Genomic DNA, 24,056 nt, shown 5'->3' on the forward strand with positions numbered 1-24,056 from the left:
TCTTGTGCAAGAACTCTTGCACAAGAATACGTCCACACTACCATGTGCTTTTGTGCAAGAGCATCCATGGCAGTGTGGATGCTCTCTTGTGCAAGAAAGCTCTGATGGCCATTTTAGCCATAGGGCTTTCTTGCATGAGAAACCCCTGCCGTGCGTCCACACTGCCCCCTTGTGCAGGAGTTCTTGCACAAGAGGGTTTACACCTGTTAGAAAAGAGCAAAGCTCTTGCACAAGAAGCCCTGTCTTCTGACACCGTACTGTAAATCTTCTTGCGCACGAGTGGGCGGGCAGTGTGGACACGCTGCGGGTTCTTGCGCAAGAACCCGCCAGTGTAGACCTAGCCCTAGAGTGATGCTGGACAAGTTGCTTAAGGCCAAAGTTTCCAGGGCACCACCCCTGCCACTAGAGCTGGATTTTCCAGAAGAGCTCCCCATTTTGACTTGCTCTCCTTTCTCCTTGTTGACAATATTGTGTTGGGCATTGTGATGTCCTATCCTCTATTGGTCAGGGCTGCCTATGGGTGACGGGTGGATCTCTTCATGGTTTCCTGTTCTGTTCAGTCCCTCTGAAACATTTGCCATTGGCCACGCTGGGAAAACCAGATACTGGGCTAGATTGACATTAGGTCTGACCCAGTGTGTTCCTATGTTCTTATACACCTGATCATAATTAAACAATTTAGTGAAGGCTGAAGCAAAATAGGCATTACATAGCTCAGTCTGCTTGTTGTTATTTGTTAGTAGCTCTCTTCCCCACTAAGTAGAGGACAGTTTCTTGCATCTTTGTTTCTCCTAATATACTGGTAAAACCTCTTCTTTACCTTTATATCCCTTGCTTGGTGTAACTCATGCTGTGCCCAAATCTTTCTGATTTTGTCCCGACCTGCTTATGCTATTCTTTTGTACTCATCTTTATCAATCTTGTCCACATTGCCACATCTGGTAGCCTTCCTTTTGGATTTTCAGGCCACTAAAGAAATTACGTTTCAGCTGTGTTCAGAGTCTCACGATCTCTACCCTCCAGGTATTGCACGATAGCGTTTCACAAAAAGAATTATCGCAAAAACCTGTCTTTGTTCAGTTATACATTTTTATTCTCTAATAGGTACAATACTAAAATAAACACAAATTAAAAAAAAGTTTTATTAAAACAAAACTGTACAAAAAATCAGTTATACTACATTTTAATTACAGAACAGTCTACTGTCCAAAAGGCACTAATCCAGAATAGGAGATACAATGATACAGGACTCATTTTAACTATTTTAATCAATACAATAGAGCACTTGTTTCTCTGTCCATTCACATACAGAAACAAGGACTTTTGCTACAGTCATTACACATTGTTATCAATATGAGCCCTACGTACAAAGATGCAGTATCACTCTCCTTATGGAAGAACTAATTCCAAAATTAAATGTCATTTTTTAATATATAAGGGGCACAAAGGAATAATCTAATAATACTTTGCACTTTTATTGTGCCTTCAAAGGATTTCAAAGCACTTTACAAAAGTTAAATAAGTATTATTATCCCCATTTTTGCAAATGGAGAAACTGAGGCACAGAAAGATTTGTCTGAAGGCCACACAAGAAAGTTGGTGGCAGAACTGGAGTTAAAACCCAGATCAACTGACTTTTAGCTCCGGTCCGTTAGCAACAAGACCACACTTTCCCGTCCATGTGTCCTGCTTGTTGTTTTATCTAGCTCTGCTTTGACATTTCAACAGCTATCAATGTTACACTTTACAAATCACATTTTCGCCACACCCGTGAGGGAAAGATTACTTGTATTTTTCCTTTTACACTGTATCTGACAAATCCAGAACAATGAAAGCCCTAGAGTGCGCTCCTGACATGTATTTAGCACATTTTAAAAGGAGCTTTCGAAATATTATTTCGATGTTGCAAGTGTATTAAGCGATAAATGGAAGGTTTGGACCCTTATTTAATAAAATGTGCTACACTACACATACAGCAATGATCCAAAACAGCTCCCAATGGGGATATTGTAGTGTTTGGGGGTGAGTAAAAAAAAGAAAATTACCTGCTTTACACAGCATTAAAAATACACTATGGCAGCAAGTCCCAATGGAGACCAAAGAATGTCTCTTTCTGTGGTCCCATGCAGTGTTCCCTTTAAACTGCACAGCTTCAGAGGTGATTAATCAGCCCTGCCCAGTCAGTCAGCTCCCAGCAAGCCCTGAGCCTCTGACTGAGCGGGGCTGATTAATCACCTGTGACAAAGCCCCGGCTGGGATGATTGAGTTGGGATTGGTCCTGCTTTGGGCAGGGGGCTGGACTCGATGACTCCTGAGGTCTCGTCCGGCCCTAGCATTCTATGATTCTAAGCTGTGCTGCCGCGCAGCTCAGAGGGAACACTGCTCCCATGTGGCCTTTTCCTCGTGTTACGATTGGGTGTTGCTTTCTCGGGTTAACTCGCCTGTGGTGTACGATTTTATTTCTCTAACGTTTTAGCCTGAACGCAACTTCCTAACAGAAAGCTCCTGTCCTTGGTCATCTTCCCTTCCAATCCTGCACGATTTGGTTCTCAAATACTCCAGGCAGACAGCTGTCCAGGAAAGGCTCCATGGAGCATAGTTGGAGCACATCTGCCTGGAAATTGACCTCTCTCTGCTAGATTTCACATAGTCATGGCACAAGGAGATTGCTTTCCAGGTAGAGTCTCTTCTTACAGTCATTTCTCATGGCCACCATGGAGCACGTACCCTTTAATCTGGGCAAGTAGCCCTTGTTCAAATGAATGACCTAAGTATACTGCAGGGGGTGACAACACGGCCCGCATTACCAATGCTTTTAGTGCAGAAAGGGTTTAAAAATATCTAATGCAATCTGTGGGGTGGGAGAGAGATACTGCAGCTTTTAAACAGTGTCATACACATAGAAAGACAAAGACAGGCATCTGGATGTTAACAAAAATAAGTAAAGAAATATGATGAAACAAAATCTCTTCTCACATCATCCTATACTACATCCTCCTTCTGCTTAGCAGAAAATTGTACGTACACAAAAATACAAATACACAATTTTGTAGAACAGTCTGATTTTAATATATTTATATATATTTATATTTATATGAGTGGCAGGTTAGTTCATTATATAGAGCATTTTGCACTTTTGGCTCATATGCAACAAGGCTTATAAATTCAGCTTTAGCTTTCATTCAGGTTTTTATAGCTTTTTGAACAATTGTTTTCACATTTAAAGCAGCATCCAATTTGCAATAGGAGTTGGTGGCTACAGCAAAGGATCAGGTCAAGAGGTTATTTGGGGGGGAGGGAGAATATACATTCCAGTGTGTGTGTGCATGTGCGCGCTAGTGCTAACGTGAAAGAGACTGTGGCTGTTGGACTACAGGACACCATGTTTACCTCTTGAGGTAGGCTGTACACCTACAGCAGATGAGACGTGTGATTTCCACCGGGGCACACGGTGTAGGAATCAAGTACACTAATGGGAGATGAAGGGATCTACAAATGAACAGAGAAACACACACACAAAAGAAACTTGTCGGCGGGCTTGTGTGGACCAGCAAAGAAAGGAAGGAGCTCATCTCATGTGGTTGGTGGAAATATGAAGTAATTGGAGGTGACTGCCAAGCATCCAACACATACACCATTACAACAACAGTCATGCTCATTTGCCATTTCATTAACACAGATCCAAGGTTGATTTAACACTCTGTTCTCCCCAGAGTCAAAGTTACACTGGAACAAAATTAAGATGCAGAGGATTCTGAAATGAAAAAGGTAATTCCCTAGCACTTTGCTCGGGGTTTTTTTTTTGCATGTTCAAATCTAGTCAAATTAAAAAAAAGAGATTTTTGCCCTTCTGATACTGTTCCCCCTTGGAGGTTTGCAACACTCACATTCACTTCTTTTCAACTACAACCATGGTCACCGACAATCTATTTTTTAAAAAAGACATCTAGAGAGCAGGTGGCAGTACAACGCCACAGCCAGTCTCTGTGTGTTACAGCCTCCACAAATACTTCATTTTCATTAGTTCCACTGCAACAAAGTCTCATCTGATCATTGCTTTATCAACACCCATTGTGGTCCTACAAGTTAATTGTCTGTCTTCTGCTGCAGAGATTTACTCTCGGCTATCTTTGCCAATAGTAATTACCCATCGGTTCCCAACTCATAGACATTAATAAATTGCCAGAGTGAAAAAAGTGTGTAATTAATGAACAACAGAGTATCCTGAGGTGGTATCAATAAATACTAACCATGTTGTTTTATTATTTGACTTGTATTTAGGATGGTCCCAAAAATAAATCTTTCATGTAATTTTTTTAAACTAACATTTCAGATATTTTTTAAAAAAAGCTCCCATATAAAATTCACAGGGACGTTTCCCAAATTGTAACAACCTGTGAACTGTTCAATGATGTTGATAAAATGTTAAGCAGCTGTCACTATTATAAATCTGGACATCATTAAGAATACAGACGGAAATTGTCGCTATGATACCAAGAGGGATGATTCTCTAGGCCCGTTCATCACGCCTATCCGGGATCTCAGAGGTATTGTTTCCCAGATACAAGTGATCAATATACACACAGTCACGTGTACTCATGATCCTAGAAGCAGTGTCCTATCATTTAGCAACAGAAATGCAATTCTACACACTGCTCTTTGTTTCCAGATCAGAGAAGATACAGATTTGATGAACAGAAGATTCCTCAGAAGTTCTCTACAAACAAATGTCAAGTTAAGGGGAGCGCAGGAAGGGAGAGGCAGAATGGAAAAGCAATGAGGATTTCTTTCTGGTCTGATTCGGCAGATGTTCCAGGCTCTGGATTCCCACTAAGGTCAATGGGAGTTTTGCATGTGAAACGACCGACCGGAAGAAAGGCGCCTCTCTCAGTAGGGAAATGTCTAGTCCAATCCCTCCAGCTCACTCCAGAGTCCTCTTATTCATGTAGGCACTTTTAAAATCTACACTCAAGACAAGATACTGCACACATTTCAGACTGACGGGGCACTCACGATGGATCACGAAGGGAGACAGCCAAGGCAGTCTGTCAAGAAAAGCAATGCTCTCCAGGGATGCAACTGACTTGAATTTGTCGGGCTTCGATAGAACTACTGTTCAAACTAGCCCTACTTGAAATTCGTTAGTCTTGTATGAGCTTTAAGGCAACACTCTTTCCTGTACTGGCTCAGCGAGCTTGTGATATTCCGTGATGCTGCCACATGGCACCTAACATTCGACACCCACCAATGTTTCAGCTCCTGGACTAGGATAGATTTCAGCATTTCCATAGGGAATGTTCCCCAATCACTCCGCAGCAACCTGGGAGGGTCTTGATAGGCTTCACAATCACTCTGCTCAGATTACAGCTGGGCTGTGAGTTTATTCCTGCTTGTTCAGTTTGCAGCCCCAAGAGCAATGAAACAGGAAACGGCTTCACTCACAAAAATGAAGTTGGGCTCTGCTCTCAGATAATCTAGGAACAGGCAGAATCTCCAATTAAGAGTAAATCCTAGGCGATTACGGGAATTTCGGCATCAACCGAAATATAAAGAGAAGCTTCAACAGGTGACGTTGGGAAGCCAAGTATTTGAACCTAATTTTTGTATTGTCTATCAATCTGCTACCCTCTTCCTCCAAAGCCACCTTGATGGCAGAAGTTGGGCAACAGCCCTAGAATGTCAGAGAGGCGCAACTCACTATCAAGCCTTCACAGACAAAGCTACGCAGATCTATTTAATCTTGTTCACAGCTCAAGCATCACAGGGATGGGCAACAGCAAACCAGGGTGCAAACCAGGAAAAATATTAAGAGAGCTTCAGTATGAAAAGGAGAATAAAACCAAATGAAAGCCATGCCCTGGAAGTGACCGTTAGTTCAAAACCTAGCACTAGTTATTTCATTCAGGCTGTCACTACTGTAAACTGCCTGGATTTACATTTTTTTTTTTGATGAGCAGACTCTACAAAGTGTTTCGTATTTATACTTCAGCATGGACAACAACACTGGACTTCAGCGAGGAATGTGACACAGAATCCACTAACCTGAAGGAAAGTCTAAAAATACGGTGACTTGAACAGAAGCATTATTCCGGTGACTAATAAATACACTGCTCAGAGATCTGAGTGTAATAAAGTGCCTGTACCAGAAATGGAGATGGCAGGGAGGAACCAAATAAGAACAGAGATGTTTAAAACTACAGGGTGGGCGGGAAGGGTGAAGGAAGCAACACATCAATTCTGACACAAGAGGTTAAGCGAGGTAAGCAAGACTTCCACAAATATCAGGAGATGGTAAAATGCCAGCGAGGCAGCAATTTCATTAATAACTTAAGGTGGTGATATATCAGCTTATAGGACTGAGCTCCGGAGCCGCTTCTTTTAAAATTGCATTTTAAATCAGGAAGATACAGGAAGAGTTAGGAAGCAATGAACACCTTGTAAATAGAGATTCTAGTAAAAGATGACGTTCCATGGTAAAACAGAACGTACAGAAATCAGCAAATAGGCAAGATATGCAGCCCCTGGGAATCTGTAATGAGCTTATCACCAGACCTCCCCCACCCCCAGCAAAAGGCAATTAGTAAAGTTATGGAGAAGTGAGGGCGATTTAAGAGGACGGTGGAGCAACACAGTAGTATGCTGATCAACAATACTCCTCTCCAGCATGTTTGTCAAGTACATACTTAAATAATATAACATATTTATAAAGAAAACCTGTACACTGAGTATCACCAGCAACAACTACCATGATTTACATTTAGAACCAGACAAACCTGAGTATTTTCACTGTGGGCTTGAAATGCCTAATTAATGGGTTGGAAGGACTGCAGTAGGTGTAACGTACCCGTACTTCAAATATTTGAGTGTGTCACCCTGGATCTTTACTGGCACTTCGGGAGCAATTCTGCTCTCACAAGTAGACACACCAGATGACCAAAGAGAGGACTCCTGAATCTAGATTAGATTATTTTAATCATAAATATGGTATCTGTGGCATAGGATTCTTATCTAGCAGGCCAGGCAGCTGTGTACAGTGGCATCCTCTGCCTATCAGTGTTAAATCCTATTTTGGAAAGCATCATCAACAGCAGCAGGGATCAAGAGACAAACAAAAATGAATCTGGTCTGAGGAACCCAAGAGAGGCTGCTTAGAAACTAATAAAAAGAGATTTACATTGACAGTTACACGTCCCCAGATTTACTAATTTATCTAAGCATCAAAACTAAAGCAGCAGAAAAATGGTTATTGACTAACAACGTTAAAAAAACTGGGTTTGTTGGCTAATAGCAGACTAGAATTGATTTCGCCATATACTGAAACGACCAAAATCCAGTAACCCCTCCGGGCTGTGTCTGTCATGCACTTCTGAAGATGATGGAGTTGGACATTTAGTGCATGTCGGATTCAGTCTTTCCCCCTTCTCTTTTAATGGTTTAATACTCTAAGGTAGCTGGACTTTGGCAGCATCCAGGCCAAATTTTTATTTTGCCAGAGAAAATCCAGAGCAGCTCCATTGAAATTTGTCCCATTACATCCATTGCTATCTGTAACGTAAACCAACCTAGCTACTACTCTGCACTTGGAGAAAACATACGTCTTAAAAAGAAGGCAACTCAAAATGTACTCAAGAAAACCTGATTCAAGGTTGGTTTCAATGATATGGTCACAACATGCAAAGGCCTCACACCTTGGTTTAGGAAAAACTCCTTGACTAGCTGATATTCCAGATCCCTGGCTCTGGCTAGCACTGCAGTGATGTTTACACTACCGTTGCTGTAGACCATATCGGCAGACTTAAATATTAAGCATTTGCACCCTATGGAATGTCAAATACACCCTATGGAATGTCAGGAACCTTTTGGGCTATACTGGATGCAGATTAGTCAATGTCTTATTTTCCATTATCTCTTTTGCTTTGCTTGAACGAGTCAATGGATAACTTTGTAAGTGAATGTATGGAAGACTTGAGTCAGGAAAGAATCTCAATAGTCTAGCAAACAACAGAGCAAAATTAATACCTAAAGTCTAGTATACACTAGAGTCTAGTATCCCCTCCCCTGCAAAAAACCAGTCCTGCCATTCCTACTGCCAGTCCAGCACCACCGGAGGGGGATGCTGGGAGAACTAGCAGAAACAGATGTTTCGCCATCTCGTCAGGAAGGCTTGCTCCGCACAGCTCTGGACAAGGAGCCAGATTTACAAGAGTATCTAGGCACTCAAGAAAACAGAAAGGTGTCTACTGGGATGTACAAGAGTGCCTAAGCTTCTTAGGCAAATCCCTTTAGACTCTGGTCTGTATCTCTAAGAACCTTGGTAGATCTGGTCCAATGTGACTGAATGCCCAGTCCGTGGAGCATAGACCCAGTTCGGCTGTACTCAGGGTCCGCCATTAGATAATGTCTCTCATGCCACAACTCCAAAAAAGCTCAACGGGGGAGTGTTTGTCACACCTTCTGTTAGGAGTTTGACAGTATCCAGTGACAGCTTATGCAGACACGTTGACATCAGCTTGTGCCACCACTATGTAGTCAGCTCTGCCACAGGGCAGAACAGCAAGTGCAGGACAGCTGAGGCACTGTTCGACAGTAGGGCCTGTGTTGCTAGCTGAGGTATAATGTGAAGCTAACTCATATCGTTTCTCCAGGTTACCCACAACCAGGGGAGCCGACAGATTCGCCGGGCCCCTGGGCAAGGTGTGTTGCGTGGTGGGGTGTGGCTCCGTGCTCCTGGAAGGGATGGGGCCAAGGGACACCCAGCCCTCAGCGCTGCCCGGGCCTGCACTACATCTCCCCCCAGTGCCATCTGGAGAGCGCCACGCAGGGCTCTGGAGCATGTGGCACTCCAGCAGCAATTTAAAGGGCCTGAGTGCTGCTGCCATAGTAACAGCATTGGCGGTCCAGGTTCCAGGACACTTACCTCCTTTCCCACCCCTGCTGGCGGGCCTGTCCACAACAACAGACAGTCTAAGTGACATGCAGCTCAAAACTTGATGACAACTGCTGCCAACATTCCCAGAATGAGATATTACAACAACAACACTTAAATGCGGCTAAGAGCTAGACAGACTGTCTAGTCCAGGGACTGGACGAACTACAATCAAAGCAGGATATTCCAATGACAGATATGGGATGAAAACAATGCCAGCATTAAGGTGTGAAATAAATGAGGTTCTCTGGGTTTCTGGTGATTCTTCATTCAGAACATGGAATATAATTAAGCCATTGCATAATTTTGTTGGTCTTTTGTTTTTGTGTTGGTTTTTTTGCAACGCAGTGAGAAGCTAGACAGTCGTGGTCAGGAAAAAAGAAAGAGAAAGAAGCTTTGCATAGAAAACAAATCCCAGTTTTTCTCCAACGTCATAAGGAACAGGTCATTATTTTTGTTTACCGAATAACTGTTCCAAACATTGTTGAGCGCATTGGTCCTAAAGGAAATGGAATGGAAGATTGGCTGTTTCCAACCACATAAAAGGACAGAAATCCTTTTATTACAACCATGCCAATTTACATCTTCCTAAAGCAGCTAATTACATGTCAGGAGGACACCCAGTCATTCAAAACTGCCATTATGCTTTTATGTATGCCCCCCCCCCGCCCCCACCCAATTTACCATGGCTACAGTTTGAAAAGCCTGAGCAGAACTTTCATCTGATCACAACCCATTGGTATGAATTTGAGAGCGAATAACAACAGAGCACACCAGCTTATCGAGAGTGAGAATGGGAGAGAGAGCATTTTGCCAGATCATCTGAGTAAGAGACGTACTATCTGTACACAAACATCACAGATCCATTATACAGCTCACTATGGCTCAACGGCATTAACACACTCTCACCTATTTGTAGCATCTGAACTATTGGCCGGAGTGGCCCAACGATTACTGGGAAGAACTGCAAGGGAAAAGCTGTCTGGTATCCATGGACTGTTACTGTTCAGACTCATGAAAACAAACTCCAACAGCCAATCTTGAAAAGGGGCCCAGAAGTAAAGAGGCATATTTCTCTCTAAATCCACTTCCTTACATGTTGGGATGATCTTGCCCATCACGCGCTAAGAACATTCTAATTTGATCGGGTGAGAGAAATCCTGATTAAGCCAAATAGATTTGGTTATTTTCCCTCATGAACACAAACTAGAGTATGACATGGATTTCCACCCAAAAGGACGACGGAGAGACATTTAAGGGCTATAACCCCACTGATAAGTCCTTATGTGCTGTACAGAATGCCACATTTAAAACACTGACGCACCTGTTTAAAGTCCTTCGATGACCAAACCCAATCCTCTAATGCAGTTTTTTCAAAAGAGAAAAAAAAATATTTTAAATTTTACTTTATAGCTGTCAGTTCTTTTTCCATGAACAGGGAACATCTTTAACTGGGCACTTTAGATATTGTAAATCAGACCATGCTAAATGAAACTAAGAAACACGGGGTTCCAGTAAGGTTTTTCAGGTTGCCAACATTGAGTTGGCCAACAGAAGATTCAAAATTCTAAGTAAATATCCTAGCTATTAAAAAAAGCACAGAAAGGAATGTTTTATTTGGAAATACCCCTGCAACACAGCTCCATGGTGCTCTTGATTGGTGCACTAGCCTTCTATTCAAGGGAATGATGAGGAGTATGTCTTGGCTCGGTAAAGCCGCTAAAGTTAGCTGTTGTCTATGGATCTCAGTGAATTCCGCAAGAGGGAATTAAAAACAACCACCAGAAACAGTCTTACACCCAAAATAATGAATACCTGTTGATTGTGGCATGCAACACATTTTTCAAGATAAAATCTGCCAAGAAAGACCCAAGTCAAGTGCAAAATTGTAAACCAAACCCAAAAATTATTACCGAAAAATGTGTTAAGACTGTAAGCAAAAACTACTGTTAATGAAAAATATTGCATTAAAGAGTGCAATAGCTACTTGGACATGTAGAAGCTTATTATATAATGTTTCTTTTGATGAGAAACCCAAAGTTTCTTGGTCATAATCCAACAAACTGTGACCTGAAGGAAGAGATAAATTACTCAGCTGAAGAACAGTAAGCAATAATGAATTCACAATGTCCTGGTTAGGGGAAAGAAATGTACAGGCTGAACCTATCTAGTCCAGCACCCTGGAGACTTGACTGGTGCCAAACCAGAGAATTTGCCAGACCACAAGAGGTCAAATTGACTAGCAGCATGACCAACACTTCCACTGCTGACTAGGCTCTTAGAAGATATTTAGGGGTAAATTAGAGCTAAAGGACAGCACAGAAGACTGAGAACCAGTACTGGTGGCTGTAAACAAACATTATGGGACCACAGGAAACTTGGTCACACCCATGAAAAGTGGACATCCAGCTAGCTAAAATCATGCCAGACCAGGGATGTTGCCAAACCAGAGCATGCCGGACTAAAGAGGTTCAATCTGTATATTCTAGCAAAGACCGCAAACATCAGAAGTAAACTGACTTGAGGAAATTAATTAGTTGAAACATTTTCCACCATTCAAAACCCATAAGGGCAAACGCCATCCTAGTGACCAGTTCCTGGGGCCCAAACCTCACATCACTTAAGAGACTCAAACCAGATTTTGGACACAAATACATATGAACTTCATGAAGGAAGGTGGGAATCTACAGTTGGCCCTCAATGCAAGATACAAGGTGAATCAAAATTCTGGATTAAATAGTTGGGGGTAGTGTTATGTGCACTGAAAATCCATGCACCAGTTTTGCAAGTCGGATCCATTTGTACAATAAAAGACACTTTTAAGAATAATGTGGACAAACCAGAGGGACTCTAGAATAGAGCAAAAAAAATAAGAGGAACCATTTAAAAAATGTGGGCATCTACTCATGAGAAAAGAAGTCTGAGTGGAGACCAGAAAATAGTCTAAGTGGGGATGTCTAGACTGCATCCATCTGTTGGCAGAGGGATGCAGATTAGGCAGATCGACATTGCAAATGAGGCAAGGATTTAAATATCCCGTGCCTAATTTGCATAAAAATGGCCGCCGCATTTTGCCGACGCAGCACTTTGTCAGCAAAAAGCAGCAGTCTAGAGGGGGATCTGTCGAGAAAGAAAGCCTTTTTTGACAGATCCTGTAAACCTGAGGCATAAGGGATCTGTCGAAAAAGGCTTTCTTTCTTGACAGATCCCGCTCTAGATCGCCGCTTTTTGCTGACAAAGTGCTGAGTCGCCAAAAGGCGGTGGCCATTTTAATGCAAATTAGGCGCGGGATATTTAAATCCCTGCCTCATTTGCAATGTCGGCCTCCCTAATCTGCATCCCTCTGCCGACAGAGGGATGTAGTCTAGACATACCCAGTATGTTAAGGGCTGTTTTTACATGTCCACTGAGGGTAAGACAATTAATGGGCTTAATCTGAAGCACGGGAGATTTAGGTTAGATGCTAGGAAAATCTTTACAATTGTCAGGAGAGTTATGTCCTGTAACAGGTTAACAAGGGAGGCTGGGGAATCTCAGTCAATGGAGGTTTTAAAAAACAGGTCAGACAACCCCCTTTTGGGATTGTTGGTACTGTCTCCATATGGGGCAAGGTATTCCAAAGGTCCTTTTCAGCTCTAGATTTATACAAGTTTGTGACTGTCCCCTAGCCAGCCACCAGAACCCTGCTGGGACTGCCAGATAGCTCTGTGTGACAAGACTAATTAGACTGCATGAGGGAAGCCAGCATGATGAACTTTTCTATCATTAACACATCATCATCAAACAAGAGTTTTTAATGTTTAACTGGGAAGCTGAGAATCAGTGAAATCGTGTTGATGTCCCTGTAAGGCAGCAAGACAAAAAGATTTCTATTAGTTTGGATGGGAGTTGATCATGTGCTGCTTCAGTATCTACATTGTATTAGGAGGACTCAAGTCCAACCAGACTTCCTGCTGCCCTCCCAGAGTATGGCCAATCTAGTCCTTGGTGTGTGGTGCATGGAGGGAAAACATGTCAGGTCACCAAACCTGACTTTCCTGAGGACAAATAAAGTTGCCCTGTGGCACTGTGGGACATTTTTGGTCAGGCTCTTGGAGCATGAGTCCTATGGGACTGCAGCTACCTTACAATGTACCAGGGCTTTATCCCAGCTTGACTCAGGCTCAGACCCACTATCACCACAGGGTCCTGGGCAAGGGTCCCTAAGCTGCGCATGGCCCCACAGCTGCTTAATGAGCCTTTTCCAAGGGCTCAGGGCTTGGGGAGGGGCACATCTCCCTCAGCAACAGCAGCAGCTCCTTGCTGAGGACAGGACGTGTCCCTACTGGCAGGGAGAGACTCGCTGCTCTGTCCTCAGCAGGGAGCTGCTGCAGTAGCTGAGGGAGACGTGCCCCTCTCCAAGCCAAGCAGCTCCAGGCGCAGAGCTCTGAGGCCCTGGGAAGGGCTCATTAAACAGCTGTGGGGCCGCGCTGCTGCACAGCTTAGAGGGAACTTTGGTCCTGGGTCCTAGTCCTGGGTTACAGCAATTTGTGCATAGATGAAAGGCGAGCAAGGGTCGAGCCTGAATTTGAACTCTGGGGTGACACTGCAGTGTGGACATGCATGAGAAGTAAAGTAGCAAAAATCTTGCCAGCCGGCATACGAAAGTGATACTTCTAGGTAATCTCAACCGCTAAGCCAAACCTAAAAGATTTCCAGCCACACTAGTGAGTTGGTAGAAAGCTCAGTCAATGTATACTTGAAACCCTTCCCAAAACTGTCCAACCATCGACAGAGATAGCCTGGGTGTTCTAAAAACACTGACCAATTGAATTCCACTATAGCCAATAGAACAAAATAGAGTCACTGAGAAATTCAGTGAAGAGTCATATAAACACAATAGGTCACCACTGAAATGTACATTACAGGTGGGTCTGAAACAAATGAATCCAAATATCCCACGGTTATGGAAAGCTGGAGCCAGACATTGAAGAGGAGGCCCATCGGAGAATATTTAAGTAGGTAAAAATAAAACATAAACCAATGCCGCCTATAATCCTCCTAGTCCAACACAGCATCGCTGGCAAACATTTATGGGTCAACGTTAGAAACATCCTTTGTGGTAAGAACACATTTATTGGAGCAATGAAACTGTGTGGCAACACCTCCAAGTATTTAGAACAGGGATGGGAAACCTTTTTGGGTCGGGGCCACTGACCGACATAAAAAAAAAAATCAACCAGGGGCCACACACAGATGAGAAGCAAAAAAAAAAAAAAAAACCCTCACCATGGCCCCCAAACCAGCAGGAGAAAGATACTCCCACATTTTCCTCACACCACAGCATAGAGGGCCCAGCCTATATTTTATGTGCTCCAGCCCTGTGGGTGGGACAGTGGGGGGGAGTGGCGGCCTGAAGGGCCAGTGCAGGCTCCTCAGTGCTGGGGGAGGGGCCCTGAGCCTTGGGGGCTGGATCAAGGCAAGCTGGGGGCTGCATCCGGCTCCTGGGCCTGCGGTTCCCCAGCCCTGATCCAGAAGATGTCTTTGCATCACCAGGGCATCAAAGAAACATGCTGTCTGTTGGCTGCTGGGCTAACTTATTATCTAAGGCATCTGGTGCAAAATGTCTGGACCTCGGTATAAAATTTAACTGAATACTTTACACATCCAGGAAAAGACACCTCCCAAATGAAGCAAAAAAACCCAAAAAAACAAACAAACAAAGAAGGGAGGAGTTAAAGAAACAGGAAGCAATGAAATAACCAACGGTAAACAGATTGGAGGAGAAAAGCGTGATGCAGAGGGAGGCGCTATCCAGAGGAAAACTCTGGGGAACATCCTCAGAGAAGGGAACTCCACGGACAGAGTCCTGTACTGCACCACACTCCAACAAGCTCAAATAATATCTTGGAATAGATAGCAAGGAAAACCCAGCCAACTGCTCCTGCTCTGGCGGATGGCAAAAAAGGTTGGCTAAAATATTATGAGCCATGAGGTAACAGGCGGGATTGAATTTGCTGATGTACCAGCAACCTGGAAGAAAGGACTCACTGATTTTTTACACTTATATCTATGGAACAAGTTAAGTCAGTGGCTACATTCTGTAACCAATTCAGCTTCTAGACCGATTTCAAGCAGCACCCAAGTGAGAGGGCTGCTCAATAACTGAGCCTGGAGGTGAGGAAGGTAGGAATGCCCATAACAAAGATCTGAAGAGAAAACGCAGAGTTAGAAATAGTTCTGAAGGACTAGCTCAGCTTGAGGGAGTGACCCAGAACAAGCCCACATTTCCAGGGCTGTCTCAAGTTCTGTCCTCACCCTGAACAACAAGGCTGCAGAAACCATTCCAAAGTGTCTTTCCCTCAACACTGTAGCCAAGTTGTCTAATGAGAGCCTAAACCAGCTACCCTTCCCCAAAACAAGAGTGTGTCTATCAAGAAACAGCCCACAGCGGGCTACAGAGAGGCTTAGCATATGGAGGATGGCTATCCGGTCATATTCCTTGATCATGTCTTCTGGGCCCCATAAAGGGTCCAAAAAGAATACAGATGAAAGAAACAGAACTGGGTAGCACCTGGCTAGTCTAAGGTCTTTCTTACCTATGATCTTCCTCTGGTGGAGGGAAGACTGCTGCTCACCAGAAGGACAGAAGACTCACTGATCTCCAATGATACACAAGTTGTTCATCTGCTTATTCCGTTAGGAGACACAGGAGCTGTAAGGCTGTGCTAGACAGAGTGAAGGCCACATTCTCTCACCTACACGGATGTAAATCCATTCTTTTTAGTGGAGAACCAGTGCAGCAGTGATCAGGATCTGGCCTTTACTGTACTGGCGTTATTCTTCCTTAAGTCTCTTAACAGCTGTTTGTTTCCAATTACTTTTTTAAGGTAAAATCGCCCTGTTTCTTTTGAAAGTGCAGCTGTCGATCAGTTTGGAGCAACCCTTTTCACATGGAAACGCCAACATAAAGGGCCAACCAACGCTTCGGAAAATCACCTTGCAATAAATTGTGGTGGTTTCCTGTCAGCGCGGTATGAGGCTGTGGGATGAATAAGCAGGTAAAATCCCACTGAAGACACAGTTTGCTGGATCATCCTGCAGTGCGATGCATCCTGCCACCTCTTTGCTCACTAGCAGTGAAAGGTTCAAACGCCCACCAAGCAAGAACACTGCAGCAGCGGCGGAATCAATTTAATTCTTTCCTGAGTATACCCTGATGCTATTCATGAATATGCCTACTCAAGAAATACAATAGAACAGAAAAAGACAGCCCTACTCTGCTTCAGTGATTTACAGCTAAGGAAAGCACATACATTTCCCAAAGAAATCCATAAATGAAGGACAGGGCTAAACCCTGCCGATATACCTTTAAAGTCACAGGGACAAAGGTGACAACTCTCTGCTCTCTGTAACCACAGAAATCTCCCCCCCTCCCCCACCTACCTAAACAGCTTTCATAAGATCAGCAGACATAAAAATGGTCTCTTCTAGTTAGTCTACTTAAGGGGTTTAAGGCTGGCTACAAACCTGCTGAGGTGCCACAATTTCCTCTTGTTTTCTTTCTTTCTTTAAGTGCCTGCAATTCTATCTGATGGTTTCAAGTTGCAAACATCTCGCAATGCCCAGTACGGAGTGGAAGGGAGGGAATAAAAACAAAACAATTCATGGTTACTTCCCTTCACCTTTAAAAAATGAACAAAAGACAAAGGAAAGCCATGCTTCAAACTAAGCCACCTTCCCTCTTTATTTCCGTACAACAGGGAGGATAAAGTGGAGTGCAGTGGAAATGCTACGTAAATGTATCATTTTTTCCGACGATATAATGCAGCCTAGCTGGTCTCTAACGCATCCTCTGCTGCTTCCATTGAACAGTTTCCTCTTACCGGCAGCGACATATCACTTTATCAGGATGCCAGGAGATCGCTTCCACACAATGCCAGCAGATGTAATGTTCTTAGATGCATACACAGTTCATCACTTAGATACTAGATGGTAAGGGGGCCCCGGGGTGACTCTGTAATGCAAGTTTGGTGTTTGGTATTTGGAATTCTCAAATGAAAAAAAGATTTTATCAAATATAAATATCTTTAAGAAAAAAGTAACAAAAGTGCTACATATGATCAAAGAAAACAATTCTGTTAGTTTCTGCTACTTAAAGTAGGTTTGCTTTACAAATGTTCCCACATCCATGAGCAATATGGCTTCCAATTATCAATTCAATTGTCTGTAGCAGTATAGCTTTCTCACACCTTAACAAGGACAGAGTAGAGAACACAAAAGCATTACACCCCACATCTCAAGGAGGAGATCTTCCTGCCTTTTCAGAAGTGTTCATATTTGGGTGAATATTTGTGCCACGTTGATAACTAGCAGAAACTAGAAACCAAAGTCCTTCGATAACCTGTCAGGCCTGTTAGGATTGGAGGCAGTAGTTAAACAGACTTGTACAAACTCACCCATTTATTATCTTAATCTTTTCTTTGCAAACATTGCTTTTGAGAGGGACTGGGAAGAAAGGGGGGGTGGGGGAAGGTGAGTGGAAGAACAAAAGGTAACGCAACTTCTATGATAGAGCGATAGAGTCTAGACCTCTTCAGAGCAGGCACTGCTAGAGGTGCCAAATAATGATTAGTGGTTTTGAGAAGTGGACTGCCGTCCATTAGACTTTCAGCTCATTTTTCATGTGATCCCAGGTTGGGCTTCTATCATGGTCCCAGAGGCAGAAGGCAGTATTTTAATCCACCAAGCCATGCAGCTTGTGAGAGGAGAGGAGATCTGTGTTGAATATGGGAGCATCAACCGAAATGTGTGACTAGGTTTCCCATGGACATTCTCAGTGCAGTACCCAATAGAAGTCTCTCAAGTCACTGTGTGACCAGCGAGGCACGGCTTATTGCAGCTGGAAATCACTTATTCCCATGCTGAAGTGGGGTTTTCTAGTGTTCTTTTTACTCTCTGTTGAGACTCCCAATATGGCGTCCACCGACCCTGTGCCCCTACCTCAGCGTCCATCCTTTCAGTCTGGAGAAGGAAAAGCGTACAGACTAGGTTTACGTGATGTCTAAGGGTATCCAAGATTTTAAATGTAGCCTAAGACTTGTAACGGAGGGCTCTCTAAAATACCTGGAAGCACTTTCTTGGAATGCTAAGACAGAGCAGCAAGATTTTCGAGCCACTGGGGCTGGGAGAGGAAGGTTGGTTGGTTGACTGATTATTTACTGGGAATTAATACTGAGAGAGTATATGCAAAGGCTGAGGGCACCATGCCATCTTCACAGAACAAGACCCTAACAGCTAACTGACGTACAAGAAACTGCAAAGTTATACTGTAAGAAGAACACATATTAAGGACCGAGGAAAGTCTGCTAAGGTGCTACTTCTAAAACTAAGTTACTTCTTGTTTTGACCCTCCCCCTTCTTTGTATCAGTCGTCGTCTATGGCCTCTGTCTTGATTTCGTTGGTTCCTTGCCGGGCCAATGCCAAGATGGTGTGGTTTACGGCTGCCATTTCCACGGCTAATGAAATGGGATCTTGGTGGTCACTATGGCTAGTGCTGTCATCCTGTGTATGCAGAAAGGAAAAAGATGAAGCGCGGTTAATTAGGCGGTAAGCATTCCATCTGAGTGAAAGCGTTTTTAAAGTAAGCAATGGACTAAGGGTCCTAAGTTACACTTTTGCTCACTGGGTAGTGGGTGGGAAAAAAAATAAAGGACTCCATTTAAGGAAATGTCATTTACTGGGCAAACACAGGTTCATTGAAACGGGCAAGGCAGAGTGTGGCGATTGCTGTTTCTTTTCAATAGGGAAACCGGCTAAATGTGAGTGCCGTGAGGAATATATTCAATTATAAGGTCAGAGGGACTGAGTGTCAAATCAAAGTGATACATACATGCTGAAGTTTGCTTTTCTAGAGGGATACACCTCTAGCCAATTCAGCACTAATCCCGTTGCTGGAAAGGTTCCAGTTGGATTAAAAAAAGGTGGTGAAATGGCCTCACAGCAGATCACACTGTTGGGCCAGCTATCCTGCTACATGCCACACCTCGTTTAATTACATGCTGAAAAACTGGGGCTTATCCTGCTGTCTGCCCTGCAACCTCAAACAGATCGGGAGCTCTCACCATCTTTCCCCCTGTGTCTTTTTTCTAAACACTGAACAGAAGCCTTTTCATGTTAGCAGGAGAACAGTGGAGTAGTTCAGGACGGGTGGCTGCAGCGAAGTACCAAGAATATGGGGAAACTGCCTTGCTACAGGCCTGCGTTAAAAGAGTTTTCTCAGCACTGAAATGCTTTAAGTTCATTTCATGTATACACAGTCCCCTATATTTGAGTGGGGGCCTGGTATGACTATAGGTGTAACACTGACATCTTTGGTGGCCTGATTCAGTGATGGATCTAGTCTGGGACCCATGGATCTTAATGCGTGCATCTCTTCTGCCTGAGAGAAAAGACACTTTTCAGATAGTCGAGGCTGTAGCAGGCTCATTAATCTCTAGCTAGCCTACCCACCACTAGAGAGGGACACATTGCCATCCCATTCAGCCACTGCTTACATAAGTCATAGTCGTCGAGTTCAAGGCCGGAAGGGACCACCACATCATCTATTCGGACCTCGTGTACATCACTGACCACTCATTTCACCCAGCACCTGCACACTAAATCCAACTAGGTACATTTAAGTTCTAATCCCAGATCTAAAACCCAATTCCTCCTGGGACCTTGAGCAAACCAAGGGTCAGCTTCCCTTTCTCTGAAATGGGGGTAAAAATACTTACTTACCTCACAGAGGTCTTGGGAGAATTAATATTTTTATAGCATGTTATAGAACAAAAAGGTCATTTTGCCATTATTATACCAGGCCCATGATGATGAATTTGCAACAACATCATTTCTAAATCAAGATGGCAGGAGGTGACTGCTGGTGGGACAGAAATGCCAGTTTTCAGTAAACTCCTAAGGTTGTTTAACAGATTCTCTTAATTTGCCATGAGTCTGGGGCCAGTTTTCCAAATCCCCGCATGCACATCAGAACTTACAGCCATGCTTTTGAATGCCTGACCCTGAAAGTCATTTAAGTGAACTAGATCATGCCACGAATGTATAAAAATATCCCCCTCAAGTTGTGTTAACTTTATGTTATTTACTTTAATGGTAGTTAGAGAAACTTTTTGTTTTAAAAGTTTTCTGGAGTCTGATTGCTACTCTGAAATACAGAGGTTATGGTTTTAATGGCTGAATGGGTGTTCACTGGTCACCAGGACAGCTGCCCACAGTAATCCATTTAGCTTGGAAAGCCTAATTATCCTTACAGTGGAGCCTGGGCTAGATGACTGAGAAGTGCAAAGTCTAAGGACTCGGAACAAAGAATTCGGATGCAATTAAGCAAATTGTTTCTCTTTGCAAAAATACGTTGGATAATACAAACCTACAGAAAGAAAGAAATTATTTGGAATTCTAAACATTGTACCTGCTAAGCCATCAATTCGTCTATATAACTGCACTTGGCCACTGTTTCAAAATAGATCACACCAGTTGTTGAGAAGATTCTCACCTTGCACAGCCATACAGAGCAGAACTCCACCAATTACTCCCAGGGATGGTCTATAAAAGGACCTTCATCTCCCACCAAAGAAGCAGCAGCAGTTCCAAAGAGGGTGGATACAGAGCAAAAACATGCCAGCACCTCTCACCCTATCACTGTCCACTGGACTTGGGTTGAGCCTATGGGGTAGCTATTCCGGGATACTGGGCTCCCCGTAACCACACAGAGATGAGGTTTCCTACTTCTTTCCAGGGATGGCCTATTAAGAACACCCCAACAGAACCCAGATCCCTGGGTGTAGCAGCATGAACATAAGGAGCAAAGGAAGCAGAACCATCTAAGTGAACTCTTCAGCAAGCCCAATGACCTCAAGTGAATTCATTAGTCACCACGGGAAGAGGGGGAAGGGATCCGGGATAAGAACACGGGTGCTTTATGTCACAGGGAAGCATGTTGGTGCCCAACACATGGTTAAAGATCTGTACATCTTTTCTGGAAGGTTAACCACTGTACCAGTGCCAGAGACAAGGAGAGCTTGATTTAGGCATGGTGCATAGCTGGAGTTAACACTGTCCTAGCATTTTTCAAACATTGTGTGTGGTGTGAATGGTGTAACTTGCTTGTTTGGAGCAGATCCTCCTGTCTTCTTCTACCTTCTCTGCTTCTCTGCCTCCCTCTGAACATCTTCCCTCCTCCTCCCCATTGCGTACTTGCCAAGTGTCCTGTTGTATGACAATAAATCCATGTGGGTGAATACCGGTTTCTCACACATGCAATAGGGGAGCTGTGCTCTTCCGCTTTCCCCATTAAAATTACATTAAAAAAAAAAAAAAAAAGGAGGAAGTCTGACTCGTGAGAGGTACAAGCCCCGTGACGCTGACATGTCACATGTGGGGGTCTCCCATGCCGCTCGGCTCCGGTTCTTACCTGCTCTGAATAGTCATTCCCATCGACGTCGTCACTATTGGAGTGGCCGCCTGGGCTCTGTACATCTATGCCATGGCTCTCCAGGATTGCTGCTTCTTCGAAAAAAGCAAATGGGTCCCTAAATCATCTGATGCGTGGCCGTAATGAAAGACGATCCGTATTTTAGGCATGTGACGAGAGGGGTCTGAGCATGCTCAATTCGTGGCCTCCTCCGCTCAGTTCTCCACCATCTGGGGCTGGCGTGAAGTGTTCCCTTCTGTTGCCCCACAAAATTGTTTCCAATCTTCTTTATGTCTAACCGTAAGACCTCCCTTCTTCTCCCTCTAGTTTATACTGGACAGACTCTCCCTTGTCTATGCCAGGGATTTTAAAACATTTTTCGCCCCGGTCCCAGTTGAAGAAAATTGTTGGGGCCCACAACCCAACATAATTTGACTAGGGTGGAGGCTCCAGGGTGAGGCTGAGAGCTTTGGGGCATAGGCGGGGGCTCTGACTGTGGGGGGAGGCTTAATTTGAATGGCTCCCAGTCAGTAGTGCAGTGGGGAGCTTCTGGCCTCTCCTGGCTCCGCAGACCATGCTGTGTCCCTGAAGCAGCCCGCAGCAGGCTCCCAGCCAATGGGAGAGCGGAGCTAGCGCTCAGGGCAGGGGCAGTGCGCGGAGACCTGCGCACTCTTCTACCCACCCCACCTAGGAGCTGGTTCTGCTGCCGGCCGCTTCTGGGCCGCAGCGCAGTCTGCAGTGCCAGGACGGGCAGGGAGCTGCCTTAGCCCCCCCACTGGTCACCTGATCCCCCTGCAGCAACGAGACCCAGCGCCCGAGATTCCACCGCCCAGTCCTGGGTCATGATCTGTGGTTTGAAAACCCCTGGTCTACGCAATGGTTACAAGCTTACAAGATTTAAGAGCACAAATCCACTTTATTTTATGGGACTTGTGCTTCTCACTCCTCTTGGTAACTCTGAACACTCTCCATCTTGAGCAGTGTTCCTATCATTTCCTCAAATTCCATTCATCAGGATTTTTTGAGGGGTCAGACTTTATTTTATAAATCAAATAAATGTCAATTAACATCATCGTCATGCTTTGGTTTGACATTAGCCTTGGGTGAAGGAGCCGCCTTCTATTGCTGGAGATGATAAACAAAGAACACAAATAATATCTGCTCATAAATCCTGTGAATCATGTCAATAGAGTGTGATTCTATCCCATCAACTTAGCCCTTGGACAGATCTGCTCCTAGTGTGTTTTGAGAGTAATTTCTACTTTCTTCACAGGAAGCTGTTAGTCTGCAGAATGAACACAGCTAAGTTTGAGAGCTGTATCCTATTCCCACGTAGGCATCATCAACAGAATTGTTTACTATGTTCCCATCTGGTATGGCTCTGCAAACCCATTGAAGGCAATAAGGAGGCACATGCGTAACTGAAGGACGAATTTGGCCTGCAGGATAAGTGCTGGTATTTGAGAGGGAAAGAACCCATCTTGACTTTTAGATCGCAGTGGGATCTTACAGGGGATCTTACAGGCACTAAGAAAAAACACCATCATTTCCAGTTGTAAAATGAGTACATCTGAGATACCATTACAGAGGCAAGAAACTAACCCACAGACTCCCTTTTTGATTGCATTCCCTTCTCCCCGATACTTTTCAGTGTGGAACTGCACTTCAAGGTTTCAATCGCAGTATGCTTAGAATTTCCCCTATCCCCCGAGCAGAAATTACTGCTTCTCCTGTTTCATTTTGGGATATCCAATGGGACGGTGCCAAGAACTCGATATTAGGGAAATATAAATCTTTCTACATTGATCAGATTCAGACTTAAAACAGAAATTAGGCCCTTCACTGACATTTGCTCACTGAATCATTTTCCCTGACCTACTACTGACATGTGTAAACCAAAGTCCCCAATGATATTTTAGAAATGTTGAGAGGGTGAAAGATTTATTTTAAAAAATGCTCTAACTTACTAAAAATGCTTTCTAGCCATTTGCATTAATAGAATTCAATCTTATACTCTCTCCATGTCCCTTGAGCTGGTATATCTATTTAAGCCCTTCAGGATGTCTGAGAGCAGGTTCTCTGATACATTACCGATATTGGCTCTTCTCTTGATTTCCTTTCTTCTGTTGGCAAACCAGTTGTATACTTTAAGGGAGGTAACTCGCTCCAAATCTGACAACTTTTTGCCTGTGACAATATACAGGAGAATACATGGCTGTTTACAGGGGTTTACAGATATGAATAGCACTTGGCAGATGCATCTAAGACCAGCGGACCCCTGCCATGTGATAAACTCTAGAAACATAGAGCAGTGAGCATGAGAGAACATTAGAACAGTTCACAAATAAAATGCAGGGCTTTTCTTTGCAACTACAGCCGGCCCAGTCTTAAACTGATAGAGTAAAGCTGCTCTTCCAATTTAACCCCAGTATTGAGAGCTAGGAGCTCTGCCACAGAATGTGAGAGACACCTTGGGCAAGTCACTTCTCTTCTCCGTGCCTCAATTCTCCATCACTAAAATGGGGATAATACTTTCTTGCTCCAAAAAGACAACGAGAGGCTAATTTGGTTACTGTGTCTGAGGTGCATCAAAAGCTAGTAAACATAGAGATGAGGGTGGCAGAGAAGATCTAGTAGTGATAATAATTACTTATAATATAGCACTTTTCATCAGCTTT

General features: G+C 43.8%; 1 protein-coding gene across 13 annotated transcripts in view; it reads right to left on the reverse strand.

Moving 5' to 3' along the window:
- Window positions 1-1,069: 1,069 nt before the first annotated feature.
- The window catches only part of HMBOX1 (homeobox containing 1), a 158,702-nt gene continuing 135,715 nt past the window's right edge, over window positions 1,070-24,056 (reverse strand). For 3 of the 13 annotated variants that reach the window (XM_025190993.3, XM_075923270.2, XM_006135572.4), the window contains 4 exons: window positions 23,470-23,565; window positions 21,379-21,473; window positions 21,072-21,173; window positions 1,070-18,470 (listed from right to left, as the gene is read on the reverse strand). In XM_025190993.3, the coding sequence (XP_025046778.1) occupies window positions 18,333-18,470; window positions 21,072-21,173; window positions 21,379-21,473; window positions 23,470-23,565 (431 nt within the window). In that variant the 3' untranslated portion in view covers window positions 1,070-18,332. Of the gene's footprint in view, window positions 18,471-19,688; window positions 21,174-21,378; window positions 21,474-23,469; window positions 23,566-24,056 lie in introns of all 13 variants that reach the window. The other 10 variants (XM_025190994.3, XM_025190995.3, XM_006135576.4 and 7 more) reach the window with 10 other exon arrangements.

This window comes from Pelodiscus sinensis, chromosome 3, assembly GCF_052426305.1.
Source record: "Pelodiscus sinensis isolate ZL-2025 chromosome 3, ASM5242630v1, whole genome shotgun sequence".
NCBI lineage: Eukaryota > Metazoa > Chordata > Testudines > Trionychidae > Pelodiscus > Pelodiscus sinensis.